This window comes from Rhineura floridana, chromosome 4 (assembly GCF_030035675.1).
Source record: "Rhineura floridana isolate rRhiFlo1 chromosome 4, rRhiFlo1.hap2, whole genome shotgun sequence".
In the NCBI taxonomy this organism is placed as follows: domain Eukaryota; kingdom Metazoa; phylum Chordata; class Lepidosauria; order Squamata; family Rhineuridae; genus Rhineura; species Rhineura floridana.
In genome coordinates this window covers 158,840,225-158,865,259 of record NC_084483.1, presented here as the reverse complement: position 1 = coordinate 158,865,259, position 25,035 = coordinate 158,840,225, and the positions used below count along the sequence as shown (strand labels likewise).

At 40.6% G+C, this 25,035-nt stretch overlaps 2 protein-coding genes across 7 annotated transcripts in view; one reads left to right on the top strand and one right to left on the bottom strand.

The window, feature by feature from the left end:
- The window catches only part of RBKS (ribokinase), a 105,638-nt gene extending 93,463 nt beyond the window's left edge, over positions 1-12,175 (top strand). For all 6 annotated transcript variants that reach the window (XM_061624932.1, XM_061624935.1, XM_061624934.1 and 3 more), the window contains one exon: positions 10,818-12,175. In XM_061624932.1, the coding sequence (XP_061480916.1) occupies positions 10,818-10,991 (174 nt within the window). In that variant the 3' untranslated portion in view covers positions 10,992-12,175. The remainder of the gene's footprint in view (positions 1-10,817) is intronic.
- Positions 11,867-17,945, bottom strand: MRPL33 (mitochondrial ribosomal protein L33). Its single transcript, XM_061624936.1, has 4 exons — positions 17,766-17,945; positions 15,903-15,921; positions 13,861-13,967; positions 11,867-12,174 (listed from the first exon to the last, which is right to left on the bottom strand). Exons 1-4 carry the CDS (start codon positions 17,785-17,787, stop codon positions 12,125-12,127), a joined length of 198 nt encoding a protein of 65 aa, XP_061480920.1. The 5' UTR covers positions 17,788-17,945; the 3' UTR covers positions 11,867-12,124.
- Positions 17,946-25,035: the final 7,090 nt, after the last annotated feature.

Genomic DNA, 25,035 nt, shown 5'->3' with positions numbered 1-25,035 from the left:
ACTGTTTCTCAGTAAATATTTCACAGAGATTCTTCATTATATTGGTTCAAGAGAATAACTTCCTCTGTAAATCACAGCACAAATGAATTTAAAAGACTACTGAGATTATTTTTCTGGAAATGCACAATGCAGAGTTCCTGAACATCAGTCATTATTAAAAATCTATATTCAACACTGGGCAAATTAATACCCAACTGGAAATAGAGGGTACCTGAATATTTTAGATACTGAGGGCTCAATTCCAAACACAAGGCTAACGGTTGAGAGAGGACTTAAGACTAGTTTGTGCAACATCACACCAATAGTTTTCTGTCTATTGAAGTCTATGCAACAATCTTAACAGGTTATTCCACATCTAGTTGTCCTAGGCCACATGCAGCATGTTGGTGAGAACAATGTCACCATGCCAGAAACTGATGACTTTGGTAAATTATATCTAAACTAGAAGTGAAACGGTAAATAAAGCTTTCATGAGTGTCCCTGTAGTGCTGCAAGACAAGAGTTGCAATAATCCTTCAGAAATTAGAGGGATGTGATAGGCTGGATCTTCAGAACTAGCAGACACTTCCAAAAATGTATATTCATTTTACTGCTGTGCCTGTTCTCAAATCTGTCCAAAAGTGAGATATTTCCTATCTTCCAGGTGATTGATGGGCCTTGAGAATATGAAGTGTTTTGGAGATGACAAGAATTAACAGGCTGCAGAGCTCTTTTTAGGTCAATGTACAGAAGGGAGGGATGATTGTACAGGATTGATTGTTGCGTATCTCTTTGGTTCTTTTGCAATGTACACCACAAACTAGATAACTCTCCAGGTCTCTGTATGCTTTGATCTTGAATGGTTTTGTGAAGTAGGATGTTTTCAAGAAGAAATGAAACCATACACACACTAGACACTCTATCTGGGCTCATCTCTCAGAAATGCATGGGGTTAACCATCAGGAAATCTGTCTGGAAGTGGGTACAAATTCCTGAGGACTGATGCACTAGGATACTTTTCAAACAACACTCCATATAATGTTTTTGAGTAGTATCTACAGACATCAAGGGCTATGTAGTAGCTGCTTAATTGTAGAGTTTTAACAGAAATCCAACAACAGCAGTCCTTCCAGCACAAGAATCTTTCCAACTGATCCCAAGAGTGGGGGTTTCAGAGAAGTGGGGGTTTCATAGGTGTTCTTCAGATATTCTTCCTGCACTATGGGAGCTGATTCCCTGTGAACTATGAGTCTGAGAGGACATTTAAATGGCCGCATGGAGAGGACCCAACTGAGTGGAAATGACACTTCCCCGCAGTGCAGTGCCAGATCCAAAGGACAGGCCTACTTCTGTCCATATGTCTGAGCAATTTAAATGTTTTGCCAGCCCATGAGAGCTAGTTGTGGATGATGAGCAGCTCCCACACAGCTGGGAGAAGGCCCAAAGTGCACCCCAGGGCTCACACTAAACACAACATACAGCAAAGCTAGCAGCACTCCAACAAAACACCCACTCAGATAAACTTTGCAAATTTAGTGAGTTTTTTTAATAACTTGTTTTTTGAAGTTCAGGTTTTGTTTTGTTTGAATATGTTTTCCTTTTTTTGATAAAGACTTGCAAGGCAAAGATAAATGAGAAAAAAGAAAGAGCCTAGATAGTAAGACAGACAGTAATATGAGGGTTACTTCACTTGTTGCAGACTCCAACATGGAATCTTGATATCAGGATTTACGAATACAGAGTATTTATGTAGTGAAGACATCTGTTCTCATTTGGGGAACTAACCTGAAAATTAATTCATCTTGAAGTACTTTGGCTACAAATTAATGGCAAAAGTATAGGAGAAAGACTCATCAAAAATTGACTATTCTTGAAGAAATCTTAAGTTAAAAAATATTATGGGTCTTTGTGAGATCTTCAAAGATAGACAGACCTCTACTCCAGCAGCCTGCAGGTAGACAAACATGGAAAAAGAAACTCTGGCCATGCTGGCTGGGACTGATGGGTATTGTAGTCCCAAGCTGTGGGACATTCAGAGCAGATAATACCCAGCTCGTAGGCAGTCTCTTTTGATTTTGTCACACAACATGTGTATAAGTAAATTGGAAGTACATGAATAGAGAGGTGAATTAAGATGAATAGCGATCATGTTAGGAAGCCACACCCAGAGAGTAATCAATGGATCAGTGTCAAAATGGCAGGAAGTTATTAGCTATTGTTTTATTGAAGGGTTAGAGCTGTTTGACATATGCATGAATGGCTTGGAATAAAGATATGCATGTTGTATCTGCAGACAATACAAGATTAGAAGGAATTGCAGGTACCACAGAGAATTTGATTAAAGTTCAAACATAATCATGATTAACTGTGTAATACAGAATTTTGCAATCTCAAACATAAGGATATTACAGACTGGGAAGCCAAAAAAAAAAAGGTTGAAAGAATGGAAGAAAAGAAGGACAAAATAGCAAGAAACAAAAAGAGGGAGAGGAGCTGTTGGCCAAGGCCATCGAATGACAAATGAGAAGCAATATGTCAAAGTTGAAACAGACCAGATACATGTTTTATCTCCTACTGGTGAGGAATGAAATAAGTTGAAGCAGAGTTTATGGATCCTTTCCCTGGTGCTTTTAAATATGAAACTACACAAGCCTATTTTGGGAATGCTTTAAAAGTAAGGAATGAGTTGTGAAAGAGCACAGGAATGCACTGCTATAGAATACCAACAGATTTCATCCACATTTCACCAAACTGTGGCAGCTCTCCCAAAACAAGCAATTCACTTTTTGTCATAGAGAAATCTGACATTGCAAATATTAGACTATACAAACCTTGATCTAAGGTTGTGTGTGCTGTTTAACAAAGAAATTGCACCCCTGCAATCAAAATTCTGAGGGGGGGACTAAATTATTTAATAAGAATAAATTATGCAAAATATGCCAATATGCATACTTTTGCACAGAGCAGAAGCCATTTGGCATATAAGCAGTATATAAATTAACAACAACAGTTTATACTGATATTTGGGGGTGGAGCAGCTATGCAGGGCACTAAAGCCCCACCAGAAACCTACTTCAGTCACACCTCTGGCATCAAAGGTTTTAGGCCAGAGGTAGGGAGAGCCAGTGTGGTGTAGTGGTTGTCTTGGACTATGACCTGGGAGACCAGGGTTCGAATCCTCACACAGCCATGCAGCTCACTGGGTGACCTTGGGCCAGTCACTGTCTCTCAGCCTCATAGGAAGGCAATGGTAAAACCACCTCTGAACACCACTTACCATGAAAACCCTATTCATACGGTCACCCATCAGTCAGAATTGAGTTGAAGGCAATCCATTTCATTTTTCAGGGAGACCAGGAGGCCAAAAGTGGCCCTCTAGGCCTTTCAATCTGGCCCTCAGAATACTCCACAGGCCAAATATTCACTCCACAAGCCACACCCTCACTGCCTCTTTTTCATACACCAATTGTTTTTGCCAGGCTAGAATATGTTCTTGAACACTGATAATTTCCTTTGCTTATCTGGATGAGGGATAAAGGGGTGTGTGTGTAGTGTGTACAAAATTTACCTTTGTAGCTCCATCTACTTTCACCTCTGTCCCGCCTACCACTGGTATGTGGCCCTCAGAAGGCTGTCCTGAAGGGAACATGACTCTCGGGTGAAAGAAGGTTTCCCATTCCTGTTTCAGTCATTGCCCCAGACAATTTCAAGCATTTCTTCAAAGCCAAAAGGGCCAGAAATGTACTTTAAAAAGAAAGAAAAAGCTAAATTCTGTGTCTTTACTGCTCATCTCGGGAATAACTGGAGCATGCAGAGCGACTTGAGATGACCTGACTTCCAGTTCTGATACCCAGACCACACTTTACGAAGCGAAGTGTTTAATGGCCTTTACAAACACATGCGTGTGGGCATGTGAGTGGAGGTGCTGGAGGGCAGGGGAATTTAGAATGGGGACCTAATTGTCTCCCTGCCTCTCCCCACTGCTCTTCTACCGATCACTGATATCAAAGTTAGCCCTTTCTGTTTTAAAAGAGCATTCAGACTACCTTTAATGCACATCTGCATGAAACAGGAAGAACAGGTGTCATTCAAAGTAAATTTCTTTTCTGAGTGCAGCAAGCCTGGTCTTATCCACCACCTTATTACATCAGTTTATTAAAGCTGTCATTTTCCCTTGATGTCTTTAAATATATTTCATTCCTTTCAGCACTTGCTATCATTTTAAATGCAATTGGTGTGATAAAGCAGAAAAGTACTTAAATGTACAATTGGGGTCACCAGAGCAGAATTTGACTTGCACGTTGATTTCACACTTCTGGTTTCCACTTCTAAATTCTTTTTTAAATGACTGATTATTATTAGAGCCTTGCACAATGACTCTTCCCTAAGAGGAAATAACTCTGAAAAAGAGGTTGGCAGAGGTTGCCACTGCTGGCTTGAGTGTTGTTGTTGAAGGGAACGTGCATCATGCCCTTATCTGTGTAGTCCAAAATGTACTTTTGGCAAAGTATTTTATTTTGTACAATGAAGAATATCCTTTTATTTTTTTAAGGGGACTGAATGAAAAGTTCTTCATAGAGGGGAAATAAGGCTGTCCCATAAGAACATTTCCAGTTATAATGCACTTGTCCTTAAAGAGCTTCTCAGGCTATTATATAAAGTTACCATGGAATCATGAACTATGGACTAACTCATTATATTTACAATCTGTACAAAATACAGATAGATGTAGGCTTGATATAATTTCCTTGGGAAATGGTTGTAGCTCAGTGGTACAGCATCTGCTTTGCATGCAGAACATCTCAAGATCAGTCCCCAACATCCCCAGGTAGAACTGGGAGAGACCCCGTCTGAAATCCTGGAGAGTTGCTGCCAGTCGGTGTAGGCAATACTGAGCTAGATGGACCCAACGTTGTGACTCATTAGAATGCAGATTCCTGTGTTCCTGCTACTTGAGACTTTGTATTGCTATTGATTCAAGGCCATTAGGAAAGATATCACTCTTCCAAAGATAGACCAATAGAGAAAGAAGGTGGAATTTTATTTGTTTAATTTTATTTAAAACGTATATACCCTGCCTTTCCTCTGAAGAGCTCAAGGACATAAAATACAGCAACTGTTGCCTAATAAGAACTGGAAAATAAAGCCACTCTTTACATGAGAAATATATTGTCTCTGCATATAGCAGTTCCATTCTTTGCTGCAGTGACTAATAGTCATTGATAGACATTGTCGTTCATGACTTTATCCACTTCTTTATAAGAAGAGAATAAGCTAAGCAAATGGCCACCACCACATTTCATTAATACAGTCATTCCATTAATTTATTTTGTGGTTTCCAAACATTTCCTTTTGTCAGTCTTGAACCTACTGCCAAGGAATCTTGATGTGTAAATCCAACTTCTATTCTTTTGTGAATATTTTCTCTCTCTTCATGTAGTTCACATCTTTATAAATTGCAATTTTATTTTAAAGTCACAAACCTTTTAGACCAGTGGTTTCCAACCTAAGGGCCATGACCCTCAGGGGGCTGTGAAGTAATCCAGAGGGGGGCTGCAAACAGTAAAGAAATGAATTATTTATTAATGTTTTTAAAAAAAGCTTCACTCCCTGGACACTGTCTGCTCCCCACTGCCGCTGCAGATGACACCTCCCCCTTGCTCCAAACAAGAGGCAAGGACTTTTGCTGAAGCGCCAGAGTGTCTTTCAGATGCGCCAAGACCAAGCATCTGCCTATAAAACATGTGGCAGATGCCAAAGGAGGCTGAGGGTGGAGCTACCAGGAAGAAAAGGGGATTACTATCATCGACTCCCATCTCCTCGCACTGCTGCTGCTGACGACACCCTTACTCAGAGCGAGAGGACAGGGCTTTTCATGAAGCAAAGAGAAGCAAGGCTGCAAGGAAAGGCTGTTTCCCCCTTCCTTCCTGGCAGCCAGCCTGCTTGCCTTTCTTGGCTCCTGATTCACTGCTGTCTCCTTTTAAATATTACTCTTATTTGCAAGGCCGCCCAGATCTCACCTTCAGCCCAGATGGAGCCAAAGAGCAGTGAGGAAGCTCAGGACTTGTTCACCCTCCATCTCTGAGGCTGTGTGTATCAGCGCCCCCTTTCTTCCACCTACACTCCACCCCCCCATGTCTCTCCAAGATGCTGTGGCAGTTCAGGGCATTCCCCCTCCCATGTGCCAAATGTATGCACGCCTACAGATGCTTGCAGGAGAGGCAGGTGTGTTTGTGTGTGTGCATGCGCTGATCTGTCTTTGGATCCATTCTCATTCCCCAAGTGCACACTAACCAAGTCCTAACCAAGTCATCAGTTCTGATGATCATCCCAAGGTCTAAAAGCACTAACCCCCCTGCTAAATTTAACCACCCTTTTGTCTTCATAATCTAGCATCCCTACCACTACCACATTGCTTAGCAGGTTGGCTGAGGCTGGGGTCCACATACTGCAGCTGAAATGCATTTATTTATTTAAGTATTATTACACATATATCCCACCTTTCCTCCAAGTTGCTCGAGGTGATGTGCATGGTTACCCCCCTTTCCATTTTATCCTTACATCAACACTGTGAGATAGGTCAGGCTGAAAGACTGTGTCTGGCCCAAGGTCACCCAGTGGGCTTCATGGCTGGGTGGGGATTTGACCCTGGATCTTAGTCTACAGTCCTGCTAGTAATTTTCCTGAAATATCATTCTATATATTTACTAATTATATAGTAACTAATAGAGAATCAAATGTGAGACATTTTAAATGCTATGAGCAAATGGTCATGATTTGTTTTTTAAAGCCTGTGAGATTTCTTTGACCATTTTACATCTAAGTATTTTAACAGTAAATGGTTGTGCGTGCGTTTTTAAACACGCCAGTCTTTGTATCAAGTACATCAGCATACATAGACTAACAGTGCTATTGTATGCATGTCTACTCAGTAGTAAGTCTTACCGAATTTGGTAGGACTTCCTCCCATTTAAGTGTGTAAGAGTGCAGCATCACAGCCATTACTGTTAAGGCCACCACTTGTAGATAGCCATTTTTCAACAAATAGCTCAGAATCCAGATCAGCCATTTTCTCCAGAGTACAACAAACCACAACCCTAGGTCATTTTGAAAAGGGTTATTTATTTGGAAAACCTCATTTTCATTTTCTAGAAAAACAAAGAGTTTAATTTTAAGAAAATAATCTACTGCCCATCATTGCCAAATGCAAAGTTAAGGACAAGAACTACTTTTGTCAATGGCTTATACTTAACTGCAAACAGGAAAGAAGTGCATCTGGGTTTACACACAGAGAAAGAATCTAACATGGAGGCATGATTATATCACATTTTCCAACCTGATAGGCAGAGTAATTTAGTACTGGGGACGTTGTATCGTCTCCCTGATCAAAGTGCTCGTTAGGATCTATAGATTATAATGGTATTTTATGGAATTAAGCGTGTGCAGTAAACACTAAGGAGCTACACTTCAGCTTGGTAGAAATTGCACTGAGGGTCTGATATAGCACGTTTTTAACTTGCCTATTGGTTTTTATGGGTTTTAATTAGGTATGGTTTTAAATTTGTATACTTGTTTTTAATTGTTGTAACCGGCCCAGAGAGCTTCGGCTATGAGGCGGTATATAAATGCAATAAATAAATAAATAACACTGTAACCCACTGGTGTTGGGAGACAGGACTGTACATCTTCAGACTATGTATGTGTGCGGGAGGGAAATACCAATTTGATTGGACCTTTGCATTAAGAAAAGAAAGCAACACCTCCCTGCCTGCAGGGAGCTTTTTATGGAAAGAGTTATTTGGAGATGTAATTTTGCCACGCAGCATTTTTTCAATTAACAGAAGCTAAAATTACAATTAGCGTGGTAAGAGGGGTCAAAACATTTTGAGCTTATAAAGGGGGTCCCATACTCATAAAGGTTGGGAACCACTATTTTAGACTTTCCCCACAGGAAATATCATGGTGCCTATCTGCACTCCCCCCCCTCACTTTTTACATTGGGGCCGAAACAATAAAATGCAAGAGGCCTAGGCTTAGGTCCAGACTTAGTCATCTGTAGAGTAGACAAACCCTTGAAATCAAATAAACTTGTTAGTGGGGGTCTTTTTAAGTCCGAGCGCTGCATTCCCATTGGTGCAACTGTCAAAGGGCCACAGGCCAGTGCGGGGGAGGGAGGCAAAATTGGGCATAGGAACAGATGTAAATTTTACCTTTGTACAGTTGTAAAGCTACCCTATCCAGGCAAGCAAGACAATTAGTGTTCAAGGACACATTCCAGCGAGGCAAAAATACTCGAGAACATGAAGCAGGGCTGGTGAAGAGTATAGCCTGAAGAGAGCCAAACAAAGAAGCATGGAGGGCTGGTTTGGTCCCGGGACTGAGGTTCCTCATCCATGTGTTAGTGGAAGGTGGATCAAGCTTTGGTGGAAGATGAACTAAAATCCTTCCTTACAGACCCTCTCCAGTGTTAAGATCAGCAGATGAGGCCCTCTTGGTAATTCCACTGCTCTCATAATTTTTTTTTGGGGGGGGGCAACCTGGGAGAGGACATTCTCTATGATTAGCCCCTAAGCTATGGAATTCCCTCCCCACGGAGCTGTTTGTGGCACCGTTGTGACGTAGTTTTCATCATATGATGAAGGCACACCTCTTTACCCTGTCCTTTGACATCTGAGATACATATTTTAGGACCTAGTCTATTCTCTTTATTGTAATAAATGGGTAGGAAAGAAGGCATTCTTGGAGGGCAGTGGTGCTTATGTGCCTCACAAATGAACATACTCAAGACTTGCCTCCTGTTGAGTGTTTCAAGCCTTTTTATCTTTTCAGTTTCTGTATCTTTCTCAGCTCCATGGAACCCTCTTTCAGGACAGATAAACCAAATTGTACATAGTATTCTAAATGTAGCCACACCAAAGGAGTATATTGCAAAAAGCATCTAGCTCCTTGTGTATTATCAGACAGGATCCTTCCCCCCCCCCCCACCACCAAGTTAGATGAAAATTTTCATGTCACCTTGATGGTAATCTTACAGGCAGTTAAGCATATTAGCTTTCTGGGCTAGAACACAGACAGAAACATGCAGCCGGCAATTCAAAGCTGATCCCCTTTTGCAATGAGGGCTACCAGGGACAGGAGGAAGCCAACACAGTGCCTACATTTTTAGCTGCATAAACAGCAGGAATTAGAAGTGCATCAGCCTTTTAGAACCTCCAGATGTACAGCACAGCTGGATTTCAGAGGCAAAGAACTACACATGAAGAATAGGATGTTGAGGGACTTTCTTCTACTAAAAACCCACTGTGTGGGTGGGTGTGCACATGCACAGGGAGCAAAGCAACCACACACAAACATGGACATTGGCCATGCAGAAGGAAGCTTCAAAGACCAAGGATGACTGCTAGACTGCTGAGTAGGGGCCTCTGTGCTACAGATTTAAAATATGAAATGTGTTTTTCACACCTTCTCAAAGAATCTTGAAAGATGAATTCTGTACAGATGCCAGTAATGAGAGATCTCTAATCTTTTTTAGACGCCATGTGTTAAGCAGTTCTGAAACTGTACTACATTTGTAGTATAGTTGTGTCCCTGTCATTCACATTATAACTTGCAGATTATACATGTTTGGTGAATGTAAACTTTCAGGAATGAACATTGATAATTTGACACAAATGTTGTGAATAAGAATGTACAATGTAAGAGCCCTGCTGGATCAGAACAAAGACTCACCTAGTCCAACATTCTAGTCCCACAACATGCTGGAAATGCCAAAAAAAAAAACCAACACCCTGGTGATTTTTTTTTCATATGTGGTGGAAATGTGAATGGAGGAAAAATAAGCAAGGACATAAATGAAATTTGAGGACACCATAGTCCAAGAAAAACCTGAATTATATGCAGGCATCTGTACAATCAAAACAAAAATAATTTCTTACATGTTAACAGCGGGAAGAATTCTGTGTGTGAAAAAGTGGAGACAACCTACCATCCCATAGTGGTATGATAAAAGTATGGAAATTCACTACAATGGCTAAGTTAACATTTTATCTGAGAAGCAAGGCAGACAATCAAAGCTACAATTTTATGAACAGATGGACAAATTTTTCATTGTAGCAGGAGATGGATCTCAAGCATAGGCTTGAGCATATTTACAGTATGTTGATATATACGGGATTGAAACTTTTATGATTTATAAAACATTTATGAGAATTGTGTTAACATAGGATGCAGCCTTTCGAGAGATCGAATACCCTTATTTTGTTACATTAAGTTGTGCAGGAGATTAAAACACTCACGTTGTTTGCCTTTAAAAAGTTATCTATATAGACCACGTGACAGTATATTACATCTGTATAAAAAAATATGCTGTTCTCCCTGGCCTATAGAAAGCTCCCAAGCAGGACATGAGTACAACAGCACTCTTTGCACCTGTGATTCCCACCAACTGGTATTCAGAGGCATACTGCCTCCATCACTGGAGGTAGTACATAACCATTATGGATAGTAGTCACTGATAGCTTTATCCATGTCCCCAATTCAGAAATATACAAATTAATTTAAGTAATTTACATGTGGCTGTCTGGATTTACTAGTGTGTTAAGGTAGGGAAATAAACTCTCTGAGTGTCTGAAAGTAGTTATCCAAGATTATCACTATTTATATATTAATGCCAACCTTCACCGTATTCTAGGTATTTATTGCGGAACATGTATGTAAATCACACGGACAATTAACCTCAGATTTCATGCGAAGATGCTTATTTAGACAAACCTTCCCTTTACAGGACTTTCTATATAACTACATCTGAAGTGGCAGTAATTTTGGTTTGTTTCTTTTAGGGAGCAGGCGACAGCTTTGTGGGATCACTGGCTTTCTATCTGGCTTACTATCCCAATCTGCCTCTAGAGGAAATGCTGAGGAAGAGTAACTTCATTGCATCTGTTAGTGTCCAAGCAACAGGGACACAGACTTCCTATCCATTTAGAAAGGAATTGCCCCAAGGTCTATTCTAAGCTGTTCCCCTACACTGTCAAAAAGGTGGTCACTGATTTTCAGTTTGTTCAGGTAAGAGTACACTCTTGATTATTCATAATTTCAACAACTTCCATGTCAATGCTGAAAAGAAGGGACAGTTGTATAGAACACATACCCTTACTTAAAGTCCTTGCCCCTTTAAGGTCTGCAGGGTATATCACTCACTGCAGTAGCATTCCAGGACATAGAAAAATAGATGCAGCACTTCAGATTCAGATCTGTGAACAAGACACTCTCTTTCTTCAAATCCAGTAAGGGTTAAGTGAAGAGAGGCAATTTGTTTTGATGTTGTAATGATGCCTTAATAAATGTTTTACAAATTCATTTCTGCAGTTGTGATCTCAAAAGGGCAAGATCTTCAAAGCATGAAACTTCTCAGGTAACTGAAATTTCTGTTGGCAAACAACTGACAAAACTGGAACTACTCTTGTTCAGTGTTTATACTGGACCAGCAAACACCACAAATATTTAACAAGAGGCTAGCTGACTATGCAAGTATTATAGCAACACTCTCTCAAGTATACTTCACATTTTTTGGAATGGCTGCTTTAGGTGAAATTAGCTGATAAAGCCTTCAACTGAGCGGGATTTAATACTGGTTTCACTGGAAACATTTTCAACCATGGCAAAACATTTGGATACAACTATGTAGCCAGAAAGCCCAGCAAGCTGTAGCTGTTAAGGAATATTCCCTTGAAACTGAGAACTGATTATTTGTGTACCTTCTATGGACGGATGGCGAAGAACACTTTGGAAACTAAAGTACTACTAGTTTTAGTTTTATTGCTATGTGAAATAAACCTTCTCAAGAATGCAGGCAATTCCACAGTGGTGTTGAAATGAAAAACAGAGACAACGGGGGGGGGATTTTATTATTTGAGAGCTGTAAAAATAACTCAAAAAGATAAGTAAGTTGTTGATGATGATCCATGGCTAGACACCAACAACTTTCTTTTTCCACATTGTTCTTGTTCACAATGGCCTTCAAATCACAGGAGACAGCCACCTCAGTCCATTTCCTCTTCTTTCTGAGAACACTGCAGGGTCGTCGACTTAGCATTTCCCCCCATGAGTCTGCCTCATGTATGAATTAATTTTAGCCAGTCATCAACTACAGGGAACGGATCTTTTTATGCTCTCTGAAGAGGACATAGTTTTTAACTATGAATGGAAAAGGAAACAAAAAAAGCTTAGGTTTTCAAAAGGCCTCATCAAACCTACATACACGACCAAGCTCATAAGCAACAGACCAATGACTGACCCAGTCATGTGTATCTTGCCACATAATATCACACTTCTGTCAGTACAATCCCAAATGCCTGTGTACAAATGGAATCCCTCTGAAGTTTGAAATCTTCTGTATGCATAAATGATTCAACACCAAATTTTTATAAAACACAACAGTCAAACATACAGATGGGGGAATCTGCTATTATGAATTAGAATAGTTCAGAGTATTTTTTTTACTATTTTCTGCTTTTCAAAAAGAAAACAGCCTGTGTTTACAATTGTCTAATTTACATCAGTGACATAACTTCTAAAATAACTCTTTCAACTGCCTCACTCGTATCAGCAGCGTACTTAGACCTGCAGTTCCTTCTAGCTATACCTATCCATATTACCTCCTTGCCTCTCATTCATATCCATCTTTAACATTTATGGTCCTAACTCTATAAATGCTGGGCCTAGCCTAGTACAGGGAGGGAAGAGAGGCAGTTGCAGAAGGATCAGGGCAGATTACCAGCTCTTGACTTTAGCTCATCAATATCTTCTACTGTTAATACTGACAGATCTTTAAGAGCTATAGAGCATCCATGTTTTTCTTCCTATTAAGGCAAATGTTTTTGTGGTTATACTGTAGAACTCACTGCAGCTAGAACATAGCATCAGCACCACAGCAGCTAATGCAGACATTCAGTTTCTGGTGAGATGCAGAGCTATTTAGCACCACTTACCAGTCAAGAAAACTGTCCCTAAATCCTTACTATCCAAGGTCTTGGCAGGACAGTATTTGCCTCCCATGTCACACTGACATTACAGGTGCCCTTATGCACCAACAGCATGTTACCAACAGTGCCAAGGATGGTTGCTCTGCCAGGTCTCAGGGCTGCATTAGCTTCCAGGACCACAGTATTTTCCTAACTGTCATACTGAAATGAATGCATTTTGACATGTCAAAAGAATGCCTACACAAGTGTGCTCAGAATCACTGGCTTATATGCTCCCGAATACATGATATGTAAGCAAGCATCATTTAAAAAAATCAGTGGGGCAGATTGTCTTCCAGACACATGTACGACTATTGTGTTCCTTTTTAGCTAATAAATAAATTGGTGAATTCACTAGTCTGCTTTTTAGCCAATAAATGTAAGCTAGCAAACTCGCTCAACTCTTCCATTAAGCAAAGGTTGAAATTGCAGTTTTTACAGCTTCCCCAGGAATAAAGAGAGGCAAATGCACCAATCACTTAAAACTGATCTAAATGTAAGCTTGTATCCATATTAAGTTTAATGTTTACCTTTGACAGTATAGACTAAAAATTGCTACAATGTAACCTCAAGCAATCTAGTCCATATGTTCTTATTAAACAGTACTAGCATTCATGCAATTCAGAAAAGGTCTTATTTCATCCACTATTGTATGCCATCCCACACTCTGACACTTTCATTCTATATAGCTCAGAGGTTTTTAATGGCATCCATTGCTCCTTTGAAAACCATCAGGATACTTCAAGGATGAATCTTTGTAAGGTAATTTGAACATGCATACTATTCACATTCAAGAAGTGGTTAAGCCAAATTATGTACAGTTTGCAACACCATTGTAAACTATTCCCTAACTTCTTACCAAAAGGATCATATCTCAGTTTAACCAACTTTTCTCCAAGCCGAGCTCTTCTTATATTGAAAGAATAACCTGTTCCTGCTTCACTCAACATCCTCACAAGGATATACCTAGAATATCAAACAAATATAAGAAGGTGAACTACTGTCTGCCATTTATTACTGCTTTACCATAACTCGTCATTTAATTTCAAGATGCATAAAGTTGGGCTATCAATATTAACAAATTTAGTTTGTTTTCTTCCTACTAAATTTAGATAAGGTTATATTACCAAACCTTCAGTATAAGAATAATAATTATACTTTGAGATATATTTTGTTTAATAAACTGTTCTTTCTCATTCCCTAGTACAGTAAAACAGAATTAAAATACCTTTACAACAGTTACGCTTTGTAAAAAGGAGACGTTGTTAAGCCCCCAGAATCTCCACTATTTTTAAGACAGATACTACAACAGACTTACATTTACGCTCTTAACAGAGCAACCCTGTGTATGTCTATGGAAAGGTAAGTTTCAATGAATTCAATGGGACTTTCTCACAGCTAAGTGTATATAGGATAGCAGACTTAAGTCTCCTGAATCACAAATGATTTTTCATCATTCAGCAGCTGGGTGGAGATTATGTCTCTTTATTCAGTTACTAATGAAGCTGAGGCCAATTTGTTCCCTTAAAACCTGTCTTTAAACTTGTATGTTCATAATTTGATTGAACTAATAAAATTGGAGGGATATTTTCAAAAGACAGCAGGGGCTTAGCAAAAGCTCCACTGAAGGGTGATTTTTAAAAGCTCTGCACCTTAATTATGAGACTGTTTTGATTCTCCCCACTATCACCACCTCCCAGACATTTGTATGAACCATTTGTGCCCTGCAAAAATAAAGGTAAACTGAATATCACTATTCCTTATGAATGACTGAGTTTTTCCCTAATATCTACCCAGAAGCTTAAGTGATACAGCTTTGCAGCAATATACATGAACTACCATATATATGGTTTAACAGCAGAGCTCTGTATAGGCCTGAAACCCTGGTACAAGGGAAGCTCGGAGAATGGCAACAAGGGAGAGGGCCCCCAAATGATCTTTCTGACGAGGTGCGCCTGGCGCGAACACTGTTGTTTTTTTGGCGCCAGGTCAAGACTTTCCTCTTCTCCCAGGCATTTTAGCATGTGTTTTATATTGTTTTAAATTTTTAAATTGTGTTTTAAATTGTTATTTAAAAGATGTATTTTAAATTGTATTTGTTTTTAGTTACTGTAAACCGCCCAGAGAGCTTCGGCTATGGGGCGGTATACAAGTATAATAAACTAATAAATAAATAAAATAAATACAAGGCTTACAAAACTAACATAACTTAAGCCAAGTCTAGTGTTCAAAAATCAAACATAGAGGGACCAACTAACAGTGCAGTCCTAGTCATATCTACTCAGCTGTAAGACTAACTCCCAGGTAAATGGAGGTTAGGGTTGCAGCCTAAGTCATACTCAGAGTGACCCACTGAAATCAAAAGACATAACAAAAATATATTTATTTCAATAACTCTAGTCAAAGAATGACTTAAATGGATACAACCCATACTTTATTACAGGAAAATTCTATGTACCTGCCTTCCAGGTTACAAGATTTCACTGCATAGTCCTCACAAGCCCCTTGTCACTATTCTTCACTACAAATGAACTGTGCCTTCTGCATCAATTTCAGCCCCAAATATTCTGCTTCAACAGGTACTTGCCTAACAAGTCAAACCGTTTAACAAAATCGGTTACAAACAACACTGTCACAGATTTCTTACACAGTACTATCAGGCCCCAATTTCTCACATACATTGCGTACATAAAATCTCATGTGGTTACGTCTCTTCCTGCTGTAGAAGGACAGTAGTGACATTGCTACAGACAAGCAACAATCTATTACAGAAGAACCATAATTTCCATAAACAGGAACAAAGACCACACAAGGCCACTGATAACCTGATTTTTTATATAGATCCCACCCTTCCTCCCAGTAGGCAGAAAGCAATCAGAATTGTAGGTAGTTTTCACTTACTTTGATTTGCTCTTGGCCACTGGTTTTGCAGAACAAGAAAGAAAAAGAGAAAATATTTTACCATCATGTTCTGTACTCTGTGTTAATGTACAGCATTATGCCTGCCCACAAGAGGAACTGAGAAATTGGGTATTAACCATCTAAATAGTGGCCAAAAGGAACGTTGTCTTTCCATGTTTTTAAAATGCTTTTCTAAATGCACAGACATACCAAACTATGTGTGGCTTCTACACCAGCAGCTCCTACATAGCAGTTCTAAGAACTTAAGTGTATTTCTAGGCTGCAATGAACCAGATGGGTCAGCAAGGTGGAATAGCAGGTGGGTTCTAAAGCTCTTAACTCTTACCAGCCCCAATTAGCATGGCCAATGGTCAGAGATGATGGGAATTGTAGCCCAACAACATCTGGGGGGCCTCAGGTTCCCCATCCCAGTTCTAAAGTGAAAGTGAAATGCCATTCTAATGCTTTTCACCAATGGCACTTCTTCACCTATTCAAGCCCATGTTTCATTCTGCCCATCAAGCTAAACCTTCTCTTTAGACCTTACTCATTTTCTGCCTTTTCTTCTCTAATCCTTCTATATTCTGACATGATTCACTCTTCAGATTCTCTAGGAACAATCCCTATTCTTTGCCTGCCTAAAAATTACACTTTTCTGTAGGCCTATGAACTTTAGACATTTCTATGATCAATTATAGGATCAAACACATTATAAGAGTTTGAGAATAGGACTTTCATTCAGTTATCCTTTTTACTGTTGTATATCATCACATATATATAATGTGATCACATCACCACTATTCAAGTCTATCTCCTTTATCCCAGTCAGGCAGGGATCAGTTCTATGTACTTCCAGAGGCATGCTCTGCTTTCATACTACTTCATTTATCCCAGATGCGCAAAACAAACTGTAGAGCTGTCATTCAGTCATGGATAACATATATACAAACTGGACTGGATGGGCTTTTTTGTAACAGTTCATGATAACTCAGCAATATTTATTCACATTTGTGCAAAAACAAAAAAGAGACCTGACAGCAGTGGTGGGAGAGACTGTCTACTTCAGTATTCAATTACAATTACCACTTGTGAAAATCACAGGGGGGTGATGAAGCAATTAGCATGCTTTATAACAATCTAATAATTCCTCCTCCCCCCAAAAAATTCAGTGAATGAGGCTAAGGGACCCATCATACATGTTAAGTTAAACCCATGAGAATGTTGAACTAATGTGCATGTCAGCTAAATTCATCAAGGAGCCGGTGTTGGCTACAGTTCCCTGGCAAAGTACACTCAATGGCAAGCTTGGCCTTCCCCCGCATAATACCTGAAGTGATATACGTATCAATTACTCAAGTGGGTCAGTCACTAATTCTCAGCTGAACGTACCCCATAGGGCTGTTATGAGGTTAAAATGGGGGGGGGGGTTAGAGCAATTAGGAAGAAAACCATTTCAGTTGCTAGGAGGAAGAATAGGATAGATATTTAGCAGACAAGCAGAAACAGCCAGGGTCCCAGAAACGAGAGTGCCTTGCAGGTAAGGTAATATCAATCAGCCAGCTACCATATTTGTTTCATGTGGTCTTCGATCGAGAGCCACAGGAGAAACCAGCCCCCTGAGAAGTACCGAAAAGGGGGGGGCACTGCTATATTAGAATCGAAGTAAACCCCAGCAGCGGGGCGGTGCTACACCCTGGGAGACATGGTTCCCGAAGGAGCAGTGCTGCTCGCCGGGAAGCTCTCTTCTCTACCGTGTTCCCAGGCACCCCGGCAACCGTTACGCTTCGGGATCGGCCGGGGCCCATCCCCGCCACAGCCAGCCGTTTTCCAAAGCGGTTCTGGCGCCTTTCCTCCCCCACTCACAATTGGCCACCGTCAAAAACATGGCAGTGGCGGCAACAACGCCAGCCTGGCTCCGTTCCCCACGAAGATCTAGCTAGCCGTCTCCTTCAGGCTGCCGCCAGCGCTTCCGGACCGTGCGCATTTCAACTTCCGGGTCGCAACTCTCCGCCTATCTCATTCTGAGGGGGAAAAAAGAAACTGCCCAACTGAGCTCCTCCCGATTCATTCTCTCTTCAACTTTTGTCCTCCCAGACACCGCCCATAACGCTCCTCCTCTTGTTTTCTTGGGCCCGCTGTTGTTCACGGTCATGTCTCCACCTTTATGGCGTTAACCCTTTGCCGCTCTCCAGAACAAATATTCACAACAATTCAGATTGAGCCTTATCTCTCTCCCCGCGCCCAACAGCTAAGCAAGGGAAATGTTTTAATTTGCATATGTTTGAATGAATTACCATATAGCTTGGCACTCGATCAATGAATGTCACTTGATTTGAGATTAGGGACTGTAGACTTTTTCATGACCTTTGTATTACTATGATTCAGTCATTGTCTTCCATCTACGCAGAGCTGAATTGTCAAAATTGGGGATGAGTACTGAATTTTCTCTCATATGTGATAAGCGACAAGTAATACAGGCTCTTTTTATTTCATTGTTACAGCATCTGCTTCCTTGCTATGACATGTCTGCTTCACCTTCTGACTATAAATTCAGACTGGTCTTGCATCTGACACATTTAAGGGCTCAGAAGCGCCTAAAAATAGTGTTTAAAAATCTATCATACCATTCAAGAGCTATAATACCAGCTATATATATATATATAGTGTGTGTGTATATATATGTATGTAATATTTTAAATAAATAAATAAATAAAACTCAGCCAATTCCTCAGGCAGGCAGTAACATGGAAGGAGGGAAAGATGTGGCTTGAGACCTACAGAGCATATCTGCATGGTAATTCATAGTCTTAACCAATTTTCTTTTACCAGAATTTGAAGCCGGCTGAAGAAGTTGTTTAAAGAGCCAATGCCCATTTCCCTGCTTTTAAAGTGAAAAGTCTGACATATACACTTTCTAACTGATTCCTTCTGTGGTTTCAACTGCCAGCAATATGCAGTAGATCAGTGCAGCCTTCCAACTTGTATTGAAGAGCACAGCTTCTCCACATCAGAGACTGAGATCAGTGGAAGAACTGAGGCATAAAGGGAAAGAGAATTCTGCAAGAAACTATATATCCAGAAGCAGAGAATGAACATCAGAGACCTGTTCATTAGGCTACAGCGGGGTGAGGGGGGGGGATGAGAAGTGGACCATACCATTGGCTCTTCCGAGAAACCAGCTCTGTCAGACTCCCCCCCTCCTTCAACTGTTTCCATTCCTGTTTGTCATTATAAGAACTACAGTGTAACTTTAAGATCTGGTGCCTGAGTTTGCGTAAGTTTCCTCTTCCCTCCTTATCCCTTTTTCATTGTGTTCTTTAGAGCAGGAGCGGGGAACCTCAGACTGGGGTCAAAATGTGGCCCTTCAGGCCCCTCTGTCTGGCCCTCAGAACTCTTCCCAGGCCACACCCCTCACTGGCCATGCTTTGCACCCCTTGTGCTTTTGCCAGGCTGGAATGTGCGTTTGACTTTTGATAATGCCTCTTGCTTGTCCGGATATAGGATAGAGAGTGATATGTGAGCATGTGTAGAAATTACCCTCCTATACAAAGGTAAAATTTGCATTCATTGCATCTCCCACTTTTGCCTGTGACCCCACCCACCATTGGCCTGTGGCCCTCAGAAAGTTCCCCAGAAGGGAATGCAGCCCTTGGGCTGAAAAGGGTTCCCCACCACTTTAGATTGTAAGCCTGCAGGCAAGGACCATCTTGTTTTTACTCATTTTATGTTAGCCACACTGGGAGTTCTTTTGGCTGAAGAGCAGAGTAAAAATGCTTTAGATAAATGCATAAATTATAGGGGGAAACAAGTACTGCAAAACCCCATCTGCAGGCAACAGCATAGTTGCTGTGAGAAATCAGGAGTATACTTTGTGTGACTGAGAGCTGCTTGCAGAATAACAGCACTATGTGACGTGGTGGTGGTTAGTGTATCATGTGGCATTTCTTAGTGGACATTTGGATAACACTGCAGCCAGTAGATTTTTTTGTGTTGAGCCAGACAAGCAGGCCCCCTTTGAACAAGCCAGATAGACTGGGCAAGGGTCTTCTTCCATTTAACAGCTGATAGGCATGATGAGGAGCTTCAATCATAAGCCCCTCACAGTGCTACTTCCCTTTGATCAACTGAGACATTGCCTCCCCAAACTTCAGCTACTGTTTGGGTGTGTCTACAGATGGTGGAATGTGGTTTTATTTCCCTCATCACATGAGTTTCTCTTTTGCTACTTATGAAACATATGGTGCACATATTTGTATGCATTGTAAAGTTTAGAAATGCATAAAATACACTTTTGACCAGATATTTGGGCTCTATGTGTATTCCATGTCTCTGCAGGTTCACTTAGCAATTGTGGAATATGAGTAAGTAGCACAGCAATTAGCCCCCTAAAGCTGCCATTCTGTTCACCCCAGGGAACATGTCCTACTGGACTCAGTGAGTTTACCTTTATACAAACATGCTTAGAACTGGACTGTAAGAAGCAGATTTTTTTTTCTTTTCAAAATACAAGTTTTGTCTCATATGGTCATGAAGACAAGCTCTGAAAATATTCTGATGGATTGCTACTATTCTCTCTTTCCCTACAAACCATGTATCCCTAAACTCTTTTCTCTTCCCAGTCCCCACTGCCCCTGTTGTGCCAAGCTTTGCCAGTTGTCAAATTATTTGAGAACTGTATCTTGGAAACTTTTATTAAATCATGGTAATTAAATATAGGCAAATGTTTTTCTTGGGCATGAATCTGAACCCAGCACTTGTCATCATATTTTTACTTTTTTGTAGCCCTGTAAGGTTGGGTTAGCCAACGTGGCGCCTTCCAGATGTTGCTGGACTACAACTCCCATCATCCGTAACTATTGGACATGCTGGCTGTGGCTGATGGGTGTTGTCATCCAAAAACATTGAAGGGTACCATGTTGGCTACCTCTGATGTAAAGGCATTTTCACTCATGAGGCTCAAATGCATGTAGAATCTGAATATAAAATTGATACTGGCTAGAAAGTGCTGTTGACTTTAAAACTGAGTGATATTATATGGCATGAAAACTCTTTCATATTCTGGCCTGCATTATCAACATTGTGGATTTGAGGTGCCATTCAGGCCATCAAAGTGGAAGATGAACAGAACTGATGCATGGGGCACAAATGACTAGAACATTCTTCTGAACAAGTAATGAACAGGAGTTAAAATAATCAGAAGCTGTTCAAAAGCGCTAGTGTGATATGGGGTTGGACTAGAGAGGCAGTGTGGTGTAAGAATACTGGACCAGGACCTGGAGACCAGAGTTTCAGACTGGGACCTGGAGAAGTCCATTCTCAGCCATAAAGCTCACTGGGAGACCTTGGGCCAGTCACTCTTTCTTAGCCAACCTACCTCACATAGTTATTGTAATTATAAAATATAGAGGAAAGGGCTGAGAACCATGTATGCCACTTTGAGCTCTTTGGAAGAAAAGTGGAATAAAATATAATAATGAATACTGTGTGAGGGATGCCATTTGAATTTTCATCTTCAGGCACTGCAATGCCTTGGGTCAGCCCTGCAGCCATGGCATGCTTTGGCATGCTACTTCTCCATCAAAACAGTCTTATGCTAGTTGCACGTACTCCAGGAACATGCTACAGCAGGAAACGAGGTTGGATTTGAACTGTTCAGATAATGTAATAACATGAGCGACAAAAGTAGGTGGTGATGGACATAAACCAAGATGCATCTGTTTCTGCTTGCTTGCTGGGTAATAAACACTCTGGCAGGAGGTTATTATACATACAATCGGATACAGGAATTATTTCCCCCCTCCTATTTCAGTTAGAGAAACTTAATGTAGGAATTAATATTGATGTACCAGGTCCTTGAATGTTCTGCAATTATCAGTGCAACAACTATATGTCAGCCTGACATACTGAAAGCACATTAATGAGGCCAAGAAAGAATGCATAATAACAGCTAGTTAATGTGATATTATATGGCATGAAAACAAATGGATGACAGTAAAACTGAGGTCTGGAGTAACATGACATCCTCATTGGGAGTCGATTTGACAGGCTTCTTGGTGGCCCTGCTGATTTTGTTTTACATGTTGTGCCTTGTTTCCATTTTATCTATATACAACCAAAACTTATTTAATCAGTGTTCTGAACAGTCCTGTAGAAATCTAGACCCATTACACAAATAATAGGCTTTCCAGGAACATCTGAAACAGGAGAGGGAACATTTAGGACAATCAGATAGTGCTGCCATTAGGATTCTTTTGTCCGATCCACTTTTGTCTCATTTGGAGCAAAACCTGAAATAGGATCTGACTGTAGAATTTGTAGAATATAAAAGCAACACTCAGGATGGTTTATTTCAACTGGCCTGTGAGTTAAAATGTCTTTGTATCTCAAGACATCATCAACTAGGATTTCATTTTATTTTGTTAAATAATCTGCCTGTTTGCAAAGAACAAATGATGTCACTGCCATTTTCCCTACTGTTCATTGATATCAAATAATAAATAAGAGTGGAGACTTTTGATGAGAATTTGGCATACCTTCTCACAAGATGATGCACAACTTATACTCTGCACAAGAGGCTACTGTAAGGACAGAATACAGAGAAACTGATTGGTTCCCCATCGGAAAGCGTGTGAGACAGGGGTGTATTTTATCACCTTATTTATTTAATCTATACGCAGAACATATCATACGAAAGCAAGATTGGACCAAGATGAAGGAGGTGTGAAAACTGGAGGGAGAAATGTCAATAATTCAAGATATGCAGATGATACCATACTACTAGCAGAAACCAGTAATGATTTGAAACGAATGCTGATGAAAGTTAAAGAGGAAAGCACAAAAGTAGGACTACAGCTGAACGTCAAAAAGACTAAAGTAATGACAACAGAAGATTTATCTAACTTTAAAGTTGACAAGGAGGACATTGAACATGCCAAGGATTATCAATACCTCAGCACAGTCATTAATCAAAATGGAGACTAGGACTGGGAAGGGCAGCTGTGAGAGAACTAGAAAAGGTCCTCAGATGCAAAGATGTATCACTGAACACTAAAGTCAGGATCAGTCAGACCATGGTATTTCCGATCTCTATGTATGGATGTGAAAGTTGGACAGTGAAAAAAGGGGATAAAAGAAAAATTAACGCATTTGAAATGTGGTGTTGGAGGAGAGCTTTGCACATACCATGGACTGCAAAAAAGACAAATAATTAGGTGTTAGAACAAATTAAACCAGAACTATCACTAGAAGCTAAAATGATGAAACTGAGGTTATCATACTTGGGACACATAATGAGAAGACATGATTCATTAGAAAAGATAATAATGCTGGGAAAAACAGAAGGGAGTAGAAAAAGAGGAAGGCCAAATAAGAGATGGATTGATTCCATAAAGTAAGCCACAGACCCGAACTTACAAGATCTGAGCAGGATGGTTCATGACAGATGCTCTTGGAGGTCGCTGATTCATAGGGTCGCCATAAGTCATAGTCGACTTGGAGGTACACGACAACAACAACAACTCACAAGAGTCTAAATTTTATTTTATTAATTCAGCAGTTGCAGGGGGAATAAACCCATATCTCTACATTTATTTATTTAAGGTCTTTATATGCCACTTTTGAGGCATATGAAGTGGTACATAAGATTATTACAACAATAAGCTTCGATTTAAAAAATGTTACAATGAAAGGGAAAGACAGCTGTTGGTTTAGAACAAGCGGTAATATGACTTCTTCTCCACTCCCCTCATAACGAAGTCACGTCCATTTACTTACCACCTACATTTAAAGCACATAGCTTCCCCTAAAGTATCCTGGGAACTGTAGTTTGTTAAGGGTGCTGGGAATTGTAGCTCTGTGAGGGGTAAACTACCGTTTCCAGGATTCTTCGGGGTATCTATGTACTTTAAATGTGCTTGAAATGTAGGCATGGATATGACCCAAGGTGACTCTGTAGAAGCCCCTGTAGTGACAGTTGGAGCAAGGGGGAGCCGCCACAGGGAGATGGCTGGTGGCAGTTCACCAGGCTCTTTCTCTTTCTTCCCCTTCTCCTCATGGAAATAATGGTCCTTCAGAAGCCCCTGTTGTGACATTTGGTGGGAGCTGGATGGTGTTATAAACTGATGCAATGCTGACTGCCAGGGTTTGGGGGAAAATGGACTTCTACAGTTGGACAAATCTGCGAGATCCTTCCACTGCCCATATCTGCTTTGAAAAAGCACAGTCATTCAAATTCACTCAACTTTGTCACTCACCCTTCTATTCCACCTAACACTTCAGACGTTTGAAGGGGCAGGTGAAAGGCTGTGCGCACATTCATCAACAGAAGTCAGATATCACCTCACCTTATACACACCAACTTACTTTCACCCTCTTCCCCAATATACATCATATTATCAGTTTTCAAAATAACAGCCTTGTGATATGTAGCAGTGACCTAGATGGTCTGGCTCTGCCTAACTTGCCAGAAGTTTCAACAGTTCCTGGAGATCCTGTGTGGAGCTCGTACGGCTCCATAGTATACCCCAGAGCTGAGAGCGATGAAACAATATAGGAGACGGCTTGAGCGCAGATGGAGACGAATTCCGGGTGGATGCAATTACACACTGGTAAGTGCCTATGGTAAGCTGTATTTAGGGGCAGTGAGGGCAGCAAAAAACCAATATTTTGCTGCCACCATCAAATCATCAATCTGCCGCCCAGTAGAGCTCTTCAGAATTGTCCGGGGATTACACTCTGGCCCCAGGGACATGGTAGAACCATCTGAGGCCCGATGTAATGAATTTGCCAGGCACTTCCAGGATAAAATCTCTAGCATCCACCAGGACTTAAGACTCCAGTGTTATAGCAGGTGAATCAAACGAGGTATCCAGAGCACAGCCTTGTCCCGATTTCTTGGATGAGTTTCAGTTGGTACAGCTTGAGGACGTTGACAAGGTGCTTGGACAGGTTCGTGCGACCACTTATTTATTTATTTATTTATTTATTTATTAAATTTATTAGTCGCCCATCTGGCTGGTTGTGCAGCCACTCTGGGCGACGTACAAGATAAAAAAAATACATTAAAACGTTAAAATTTAAAACCATAACAGTAAAAACCTAACCCACCCCAAAAGCCTGCCTGAAGAGCCAGGTC